The sequence below is a fragment of the Benincasa hispida genome, chromosome 4 (assembly GCF_027475165.1).
Source record: "Benincasa hispida cultivar pf3 chromosome 4, pf3_genome.v1.1, whole genome shotgun sequence".
NCBI classification, from domain to species: domain Eukaryota; kingdom Viridiplantae; phylum Streptophyta; class Magnoliopsida; order Cucurbitales; family Cucurbitaceae; genus Benincasa; species Benincasa hispida.
The window spans coordinates 26,948,472-26,959,493 of record NC_143481.1 but is presented as its reverse complement, the minus strand read 5'-3'; the positions used below and the strand labels follow the sequence as shown (position 1 = coordinate 26,959,493).

Sequence of the window (11,022 nt, the reverse complement as noted above, 5' to 3'; positions counted from 1 at the left end):
TTCTTATTTTGTTATCTATTTTATAATAATATTTCAAAAACCTAAACCAGAATTTGAAAATTAAAAGAAGTAATTTGTTTTAAAAAAATTGTTTCTATTTTTTATATTTGATTGAGAACTCAACTCTTATCTTTAATAAAGATGCAATTCATGATAAGAGACTAAGAGGAAACTTTTTTTTTTTTTTTAATGAAATAATCAAGAATGAACTAACTAATTTTTAAAGACCAAAAATAAAAAATAAAATACTTATCGAAAAGAGTCATATATATATATATATATAACGAATAAGGTTTGAATTATATATAACTCAAATAACGAATAAGGATTAAAATTCAAACCTTATAAATATCATTTACATTAGAGTTAAACAAAACAAAATACAATAATATTCTTTATAAATAATGGTTTATTTTTCAATATAATTAGAGCTGCAAATTGTAGGTTTTTAAGTACAACTATCAAGTTGAAAAGTGAATAAGATTATGTCAATTATCGTTGAGTTACTTTGACAATGATTTTTTTTTTTGAATATCATATTCTAGATTTAATCTCACATGAGTGACAATATATAAAAAAAAAAAAAACTAATAAGAAATAAATATGTAATTTAATTATACTAAAAGAAATATGTAATTTAAATATTCTAAAAAAAATTAATGTATAATTTATCATTGTTTTTTTTTTTAATGAAACAGTATTTAATGTTTAATTATTGAATAGGGTCGGGCTATAATTAGTACGCATATTTAGAACCGGATATGGATATCATTTCGGATTTCATTTGGCTTAGAAAAAAGGCCAGAGAAAAGATGCGTACCTAAAATATATCAACAAAGTGGGACCCCTTTTTTATTTTATCCAATTAAAGAAAACGCGATAAGGTTAATTATGGGGAAAGGGAAAAAAATATGTTTTTGGTTATTAGGTTTTATATATAGTTTTTATTTAGTTATTAAATTCTAAAATGTGACATTTTTAGTATTTAAATTTTGAGTTTGGTCTTAATTCAGTATATTTTAAAATGTATAATGTTATCTTTGATATTTAAGTTTTGTTTTAATTTGATCTATATATTTTAAGATCTATATTCTTAACCTCAATTTTACATTAAATATTCACTTTTAGCTGATATTAATGTCTATTAATTAATTAAAAGTAACTATGAAATTTTAATTTTAATTTTCATAATAAGACAAAATAATAAAATATAATTAATAGACATTAACACTAAATATGAAAAGTAATCATTTAGTTAAAAGTCAAATTTAACGATATAACGATTGAAACCTAGGGATCAAATAAAAAAAAAAAATTAAAATTTCAAAGATAAAATTGTAACATTTTGAAACATAAAGACTAAGTTGAAACGAACTCCAAATCTAATAACTAAAATTATAACATTTTGAAATTTAGAGACTAAAAATGTATTTTTTTTTTCCAGTCATATATATACCACACTATGGTCTCTCTCTTAGGTTTGTCGAATGCTCAAGTAGACGAAATTTTCCAACACTATCCGATATTGGGAAAAAAACCTCCTACTTATACCTTAGAAAATAATAAGAAAAATAAAAGAAAGCAATAAATCTAATAACATAAGAATGGAAAAGTCCTAAATTGGAGAAAAATTACGAACCAACAAAATTTACTATGTGACAAATTGCTATAATCACACAAAAATCTCTCATCGATCCCAATTACAAAAATCACTCTCTTCAAAGATTTTGTTTACTCACACCCTTTTTCTTTTTCCTACTCTCGAAGTAGAAAATGCAAAAGAGGAAATTTAGTTAGCATACAAAAGTTTAAAATATTTTGCTAATTGAGACATGTAAAAAAAACTAAGGAGATGGGTTCCGTTTATAGGGTTGGAGCCCACCCCCTAGGCAAGATATTTATAGAAGCCACATCTTCTAAAGCGTCCATTGTCTTCCCCAACAATCATAATTCCCAATTGAAAGAATTATAAATCATTCCACCATAACGAGTAGATACTTGGAATACTATCATCCAAGAATTTCCTTTTTCGTCACGTCGATAAAATCTTGCTAATATTTATGGTGTAACTTCCACCTACTTAGCTCGTTTGGAATTCTTTCAACCATCAACATAACTTCCACCACACATCTTGTATGACTGTCAAGTCAAGTTCTTTTTCCCAAAGAAGTCCCGCACCAACGGCCCGACGAGTGCCTCGTGTGCAAACTCGTGGAGCCGCTAACATCACATCCTCTATCATGGTAAAGTAGACATACCACGAGGATGAATTTTTGTCTCTTCAGAGGTGATCACTATCTCCCCCTAGCAAGAAAGGCAATGCTAGCATCTAACTCGGAGTCTTTTGACGAACTTGCTCTATTAGGACAATCTTTTTTCATATGTCCAAATTGTCCACTTATCCAGCAAGCCCTTTTCTGCACGAACTCTTTCCTTTTATATTTGCTAGCGACCATTGTTGAATTCTCTTGTGAAGTATGCCCTTCACTCTTCAGTCTTTTTTCATCTAACAAAAGTTTACTAGTAACCTTAGCAAAATCTAAAGTTTCTTTCCTGTACATGAAAATTGGTTTCATGTATCCATAAGAAGGAGGAAGTGACCAGATGAATTAGAGCGCCTTATCTTCATCTTCTATCTTCACTCATATCACTTCCAACTCAGAAACGATGTCATTGAGAATACTCAGATGACCTGAGATTTTTGTACCTTCCACCATTCACAACGTGGGAAACTACACTTTTAGGTACAACTGATTTGAGATTTTTGCCTGATACATTGCTTCAACCTTCTCCAAAACCTCTTTAGCTGTCAAAATTTCATGCACATTTGCAAGAATATTTTTAGCCAAATTTAGCTTGATTACACTTACAGCTCTCAGATTCATCTCCTCCCAATCTTCATCGCTCATGTTGGATATCTTAGAACTTTTACTAGAACTACTACATGACTCTCCTGGATCACCATCACCGCACAACTCTTTAGAAGCATCAATGCCCAGTCTTCCCTTCAATGCCTTATGTAATCTAGCTTGTATCAACACATCCTTGACTTGCATTTGCCACAAGCCAAAGTTGTTTCTTCCATCAAATTTTCCCACATTGAAATTTATTGAACTCATAAAGGTTGACATATCTAACACTATTCATGATACCACAACCTGTATCAAAAATTCTTTTATGATGTGAAAGATCAAACAATACCTGATGTTTTGATACCACTTGTTGGAAAAAAAACTCTCACTTCTACCACAGGTAATAAGCAGAAAATAATAAGAAAATTAAAAGAAAGCAATAAATCTAAGAATACAAGAATTTACGTGAAAAACTTCCAAATTGGAGAAAAACTCTCACTCCCAACCCCCTTGCAAAAATCACTCTCTTAAAAGCTTTTGTCTACTCACACATTTTTTTCCCACTCTCGAAGTAGAAATACAAAAGATGAAATTTAATAAGCATACAAAAGTTTGAAGTATTTTGCTAATTGAGATATGTAAAAAACTAAGGAGATGGGCTCCATTTATAGAGTTGGAGCCCACCTCCTCCTCAAAAAAATTACTGACGTGGGATGTTGCCAATCCCAACACCTGAGTATGGAAAATTTTCGTATAAAGGGAATATAACACTCTCGTAGTATTAGAAAATTTCTCCCATCGATAAAATTTCAAATACTACCATATATTTTATTAGAGAATTTTATATTATCATAATATGTTAACTTCTTTTATTAATTGATTGTTACATCAACATCTTTTACTAATTATGTGCATTCTAACAGTATTAAATGACTATTATAAAAAGAAAACTCCTAAAGAAAATTCTATTATTTAAATTTATGAGTCATACACATGTCCTAAATAATCTTTTATGAGAGACAAAGATAGGAAGTAGCATGAAAATTTTTTGTTTAAATAATATATTTACGTCTATACTTTTTTATTTTGGTTCATTTCGGTATAGTTTTAAAAAATGACCATTTTGATTATTTTTATTTTTATTTTATTTATTTATTTTTTAAGACTAAAATCAATAGTTTTTTTTGAAGTTAAAAGAGTCCAAATGAAATAAAATTAAAAGTATAATATTAAAATAAACTAAAATTAAAAATATAAAGACTAAAAAAAAGAAAATTCTAAATATATTTCTGTCCCCTATCTTTACCACGTCATCTTGAACAAGTCAAAATTTATTCCGGGGGCAATACGGCATCGTTTCATCCATTTGCTTGTAATTATTACTATTAGTAGAAATTTCCTTTCCTCAATTGAAAAAAAAAAAAAATTGATTCAAATAAAAGAATGCCATAAAGTAAGATTTTGACCATTAGAGAAAATTTTCAAATAATTCAAATTTCAATTACTTGGTCGACGTATCAACTTAGTCTAACTTAAGAATTGAGATATGAGAAAGGTTGGTTAAAAATTAAAAAAAAAAAAATCGATTTCTCATCCTAAATTTATATATTATATAATTTTAGAAATATTAGTAGAGATAATTTGAACATGATTAAATTGAACCATTCTAATGTAACACAATTATTAAGTACTAGACACTTATCCTATAGAATATATATATGATGAATTCATTCTCTTATATCAGTGAAGTAAAATAGCACGATAAAAAAAACGAATGTAGATGTATAATTCTTATTTTAAGATAGATTTAAAATATTAATTGAGAGATTTAAACATGGTTGAATCCAATCATATGGTGAAATTTAAAGGATTTGGTTTGAATTTTAACTTTTGCATCTATAAAAAAAAGTGTAAATGTAAACAACATTTGAGAAAATAGAGCTTAAATAATTTTAATTTAGGTGTCCCAATTAATTTGATTGGTAGTACATCAAGCTATTTAAAGAAGACCTTTTTTTTAAAAAAAGAAGTTTAACATTAAAGTTAATCATTTATAATAGGTTAAAGTTTTTTGTGTACTAAAAAAATATTTTTTAAATAAAAAATAATAACAATAACCCTATAAACTATACAATAGACCTTTGAATTATTATGAATTCCTATATGATAGATCTCATATAAATTTTAAGACCTACAAAATACGAAGTAAAAATAAAAAAATCCTATTGAACACAAAATTAATAATCATAAATTTTATTATATAATTTTTAAAATTAAAAAACCCAGTGAAAATCGAATAATCAAATTAAATATTACATGTGAAAGGGTATTTAAAATAATTAGTTTCGATTTTCATTTAATAATTTAAAATCAATTTAATATTTTTAAACACAATTTTTATACTATTAAAATTAATTTTAAATTATTACAAACATATTTTGCACTAATTTGAAAAAAAAAATAATCTCGAAATTTGCAATTCCACTCACAAGAACAAGAAATAAGTTTAAAATTTAGACCAATAGTGTCTTTAGTTTTGTTATTTATTATTATACATATTTTTCTTTTTAGGAATAGACCAATAGTATTTGTTTCCATAATTTGGATAAAACTTGTCCAAAATTTTCCAATTTTGTTTTTTTAAAAAGAAAAACAAAAACAAAAAATCAGTTGCTTCCTTTTTTGCAGCTCTTTCTTTTATGGATAGATTTTTTCTATTCCACTCTGTTCATCTCTCTCTCTGTTAAGGCCATCACTATCTCTTTCACCCACCGTTTCATGACAACGAAGCTTCTACCGGCGATCCCTAGAAGAACCCCTCTCCGCCACTTCCTCCTCCGTCCGATTCTCATTCTGCCCCATCATGGAGGTCCTCTTCCCTCCTCCCTCTTTCCTCAGAGATCGGACCGCCACTTCTCCTCCTCCTCCTCCGCCGCCGCCGCTCGAGCATCGCCTTGATTTCAGAACTTTCGTTTCCGGTAAAGCTCCGGAGGAGGATGAAATCGATTACCGTTCTGATTCCTCTTCGTCGATCGGAGTTCCTGATGATGATAGCGACAACGAGAGCGTTTCATCCACTGGAGGAGATCGTGAGGAAGTTCGGAGTAAATTAAATGCAGGATTCGTCTCTCTTGGATCGTTGGAAGAGTCTCTTCCGATTAAGTAAGTTAGTTTTGATGTTTTTTCCTGAACTTTTTTGTGTTTATCTGTTGTTTAATCGTTTAATTGATGGAGATAAACTCAATGAATGGATTCGATTAAAAAACTGTTTAAAGAAATCGTGTTATCTATCTTCAATCTGCTGGTCTCAATTTGAGATTTGTTGAAAATTTTAAATCAGGAGAGGCTTATCGAATCATTTTTCTGGAAAATCGAAATCGTTTGTGAACCTAGCAGAGGCGAAATCAGTGAAAGATATTGAGAAACCTGAAAATTCATTCAATAAGAGAAGACGAGTTCTGATTGCGACGAAATTGGCCAAGAAATCGTCGTCGTTCTACACATGGCCAAACCCTAAGTCGATGCCTCTGTTAGCGCTGAGAGAAGAATACGATGACGACGATGAAGAAGAAGAAGAAGAAGAAGAAGAATCACGTGCTCCATATTCTTCCGAGGAAGACGAAGAACCGAAAGGAAAAAGAGTTACAGATTTTCATGAGAGGAAATCGATGAGCTTCAAGTCAAGAAGCTTTTCTATGGCGGATCTGCAACAGCAGCACCATGGTCTTGATTGACAACAGTAATCCATAGCCTTTACCCTTCTTTTTTCTTTTTTGTTTTTGGATTAAATATATTTGTTTCTTCTCCTTCTATTTTCTTTTTCACTTTGATTTTATTTTCTCTTAATATGTGTGTACACACCTATCCATCGTAAATAAAATGTTTTTTTTTTAATTGCAAATTTGTTTAGGGAAAATTAGGGTAGATGGGTTGAGTAAGAGGGATTTTTTGGATCAACCAAAAAATACGAGAAGAATATGATATTTTTAACCAAGTATTTAATCGTCTTTAATGTTTAGATATATTTTTTTTCAATTTAGTCCCAGTATTTAAAAAGTTTAAATTTACTCCTTTAAATTTTGTAAAATTTTAATTATATGCTTATTACTAACTAATGTTAATATTGATTTATGATAACTTCACCGGACATGATCTGTTAGACAAAAAATTATTGAAAAAACTAAGAAACCTAAGAGAAAATTTATAATTCATCCCATTTTTAAGATCACCCTCAAATATGATGGTAGTCATAATTTCAACTGTCAAATTTTTAATAGTGATTGAAACTCCACGATAAAGGATAAACATTGAACTTCAAATAAGTTTTTATCATTTGGATGTCTAATTTCTACAATTATTATAAGTTGGAGGATTCACTTGTATAATTTGAGGGCTCAATTTTTACTATTGAAAGTTCGAAGATACAACTAACACCATATTTTAAGGGTGGTTTTTGTAATTTATCCAAAATTGAATGAACTTCTTTTAATTTTTGCTTACTATTTTCAGGTCATTGTTGAGTCCTTGAAGATTTTTCCATCTCTAATTCAACCTATAGTGTGTAGAGTTCAAACTTTTGATTGTTTTGTTAAAAGTATATATTTTAATTAATTAGATTATTTCTAAATTAACCCCATTGAAAAGATAGTTAATTATTCATTAAATATATATAAAATTCAAAAGAATTTATTTCAAAGGGTAATCAACTTCAATCTGAGTAAAATCCAATCCATCATCAGATTTTTTTTTTTTTTTTTACTAATGTTCTTTTTATAATTTGGTACCTAATTTAAAAAATTGGTATAAGAAGATAAGATGAAGATCATTTCACCATGAAAATTAAGTCAATGATGGATGTGGGTGTTTTAACAAATTGATGTTTGAAAATGTGGGGGATTTGTAATTATGTTTGTTAGTAGGGGGGAGAAAGGAATAAATATAAACTCATGTCCTAAATTAGTTGAGGCAATGACTTTGGTGACAATTTTTTGGTTTGTTTTTTCCCTATGAATGTTTGTTAATAACTATTACACATTAGTCAACCAAATGATGTGGATGGTTGATGATATTGGTCTTAAGTGATTCAAGAAAGTTTTTTTTTTTTTTTTTGGTAAGCTAAGAGTGTCATATGGTACAAAAAAAAAAAAATTAATTATTAGAATGGTTAATTATTAGAATTATTACTCTAAATAAATTAAACAAAAGTAAGATAGATTTCCTATTAATCATCTATATAATTTAGAACAAGTTTAAAGAGTCTTAAAAAATCATCAATCAACTACATTATTTTGTCAAACGTCACGTATTAATATAGATTTATTGGTATATTTACATTTTATTATTTAATATAGATCAAGATTCTTCTCATTTTTAATATGAGAATCGAGAGATATAGATAGATTTAACTATATCTGGTAATATTTTGGATATTTATATATTAGGTCATAAACATCTTGCTTAAAAACTTTATTAAAAATAGGTTATCACGTAAGTAGGGGCAATCATCAGCCGGTCGGGGTCGGTTTTCCGACCAGATCGATGTCGAATCGAGAAGAATCGATTATGAATCTGACCAAACCGATCCGACCGTCGATTGAGCAGAAACACGATCGGTCTTGTCGATTTGATCGACTAGTTTGCTGTTTTCTTCCCCCCCCCCCCCCCCAAATAATATTCTTAAAAAAATTTCTATATTTAATAATTAATTATTTACATTTTACTACTTAGTAGTTAGTACTATTTGCTATTAGGTAAAAGTTATATTTAGTTATAAATCATTATAATTATAAATAGCAATTTTTTAATATAAATTAAATTAATTATCAAAAGTATTCATTTTTCTTCTTTATCAATCATGTTTAGTTTTCTCTCTTAATTTGTGATAGTAATTCAGAATTGAGGATGCCATTTCACATTTAATACTTATGGTTATGGAATAGAGGTATTAAAAATAAAATATTGATATGATTTGATTTGACAACGTATAAATATTAAAAATAAAATATTTAGTTTCTTTTTAAATACTAAATCGGTCGGGTCGGGTCTAACCGATCGACTTTCACATCAGTTCAAAAAACATAAATCGACACTAACCGAAGTTTGTCAATTTCCGATCGTCCGACTTGATTTCGGCCGGTTTGAGTCGATTGGATCGATTTTTCGATCTACCATACTCACTCCTACACATAAGAGGTAAACTATATTTAATGGAAAGTGCGTTACTTTTACCGAAGTTAAAAGAATAGAAAGTAAATATAGCCTATTAACTTTCTTTCAAAAATTAAATATATGTAATATGCCAATATTAAATGATCTCTTATAAATTAAAAAATGAATTTAGGCAAAATAAGAATTAGAAAAGGAGCAAAATGAGAAATAAAGTGTTGGATAGTTAGTTGAATAGTAACTTCATAATTATTATATATTCATGCATATAAAAAAAAACCACCCAATTTTAGTATTTGTTTAATTTTTTTTCATACACTTTTAAGTTTTTGTCTATTTTAGTCTATAAATATTAAAAATATTCTCTTTAGTCTCTTTATACTTTTAATTTTGATATATTTTAATCTCTAGTCCATGTTTACAAAATCTTGACATAGATTTTATACACAATGAAAATCCCCAGTTATAAAGTTATAATGCCATGTTAAAAAGTTTTAGTGAATATATTGCAGGTTGAAATTGCGATTGAAATGTGAGACAAAAATGAATCAAAATACTTAATTCTTGGTTTTTGAAAATATGTAGACAAAAAAATATGTGATGATATTACAACATTTGAAATGGATAAAAGCTAAACGTGTCAAAATAACAAAAGAAACAAACGACGGTTAAAATCACAATGACTAAATTAGACCAATCCAAAAATAACATAAACTAAAATAGTTTTTCTTTTAGGTAAGGAGAGTGGATACTAATTACCGTTGAGCTAAGCTATGAATTAAACCTTTCTATGACTAATTTTTTTTAACAATATAAATAAGGACACCTTTGCTAATTTTCCTATAAATTATTTTATAGCCTAATTTTACCATCATAAAATTCTTTGGGCCCAGGAAGCCTATGGTATTTCAACCAAATAGCAGGCCCATTCTTCAGGCCCAAAAGGCCCATGACTTCAGCGATTTCTAGCATTAACTCATGTTCAATTCCTAGGGTTTGCCCATTTTATTTTCTTAGTCTCCAATCTTGGAATCAGAATACGAAAAATTGACAAAAATGACTTATTTGGAGTATGATTTTGTATTTCTGACCTATTTTTGAAAGACAAATTTTTTTAATCCCTTGATGATGAAAATGATGTAAGCATGAAAAATATTGATTGTACAATTACTCTTATGCTTCTTACTAAATTCTCACTTTTAACTTCAACAACCATCCTACCAAATTAATTCACAAAAAATTCTCCACCTCAAAAATTTATTCAAAAAAATTATTTTATCCAAAAATAATTGACAAAAAATTATTTTTCACATTTCAACACTAAAAATTCCTCCACCAAATTTAATTTATTTACAACCCCACAAAAAGTTCTCTTCACCAAATTATTTCCAGAATGATATTTTATATATAAAAAATGAAAAATAGTTAGACAATCGTATAGCAATATGAAGAAAAGTTATACGAATATTCACCGAAACTGAGCAATTATTGGGATTGGGTAGGGGGAGGGCACCTGGTAGAGAGGGGGCGCGCGGAGAGGGGGCGGGTATTGGGACTAAACGATCGCTTAGTACCATCGCCTAGTACTAAACGATCGCTTAGCTATGATCGGTGGGAACTAAACGATACGTTGAGTTTTCTAAACGATGACACTATACGATCGTTTAGCTGCGATGCACGCGATGTCATGAAGTGCTACGCGATAGCGCTGAGCGATCGTTTAGATGTAGAGCTAAGCGATCGTGGCATGGGAACTAAACGATACATTGGATTTTCTAAACGATGGCACTACACGATCGTTTAGCTGCGGCGTGCGCTAAGTGATGCGATGAAGTGCTGCGCGATAGTCTAGTGTTTGCTGTAGCTAAATGATCGTATAGTGCCATCGTTTAAAAAATCCAACGTATCGTTTAGTTCCCACGCCACAATTGCTTAACTCTACATCTAAACGATCGCTCAGTTCTATCGCGTAGTGTAACGGTCATGCCTGTCCAGGGCTTGTTGC

The 11,022-nt window shown here is 29.2% G+C and overlaps 1 protein-coding gene across 1 annotated transcript; it reads left to right on the top strand.

Moving 5' to 3' along the window:
- Window positions 1-5,423: 5,423 nt before the first annotated feature.
- Window positions 5,424-6,746, top strand: LOC120075045 (KID-containing protein 1-like). The gene is made up of 2 exons (XM_039028195.2): window positions 5,424-6,014; window positions 6,193-6,746. The coding sequence occupies exons 1-2, from the start codon at window positions 5,716-5,718 to the stop codon at window positions 6,584-6,586; spliced, it is 693 nt and encodes a 230-aa protein (XP_038884123.1). The 5' UTR covers window positions 5,424-5,715; the 3' UTR covers window positions 6,587-6,746.
- Window positions 6,747-11,022: the final 4,276 nt, after the last annotated feature.

What these genes read in the sequence shown, in the direction of transcription:
- LOC120075045 (XM_039028195.2), top strand. Translation starts at nt 5,716, where the DNA reads ATGGAGGTCCTCTTCCCTCCTCCCTCTTTCCTCAGAGATCGGACCGCC. An exon ending in GAAGAGTCTCTTCCGATTAA is followed by an intron (nt 6,015 to 6,192) that starts GTAAGTTAGTTT and finishes ATTTTAAATCAG; the next exon opens with GAGAGGCTTATCGAATCATT.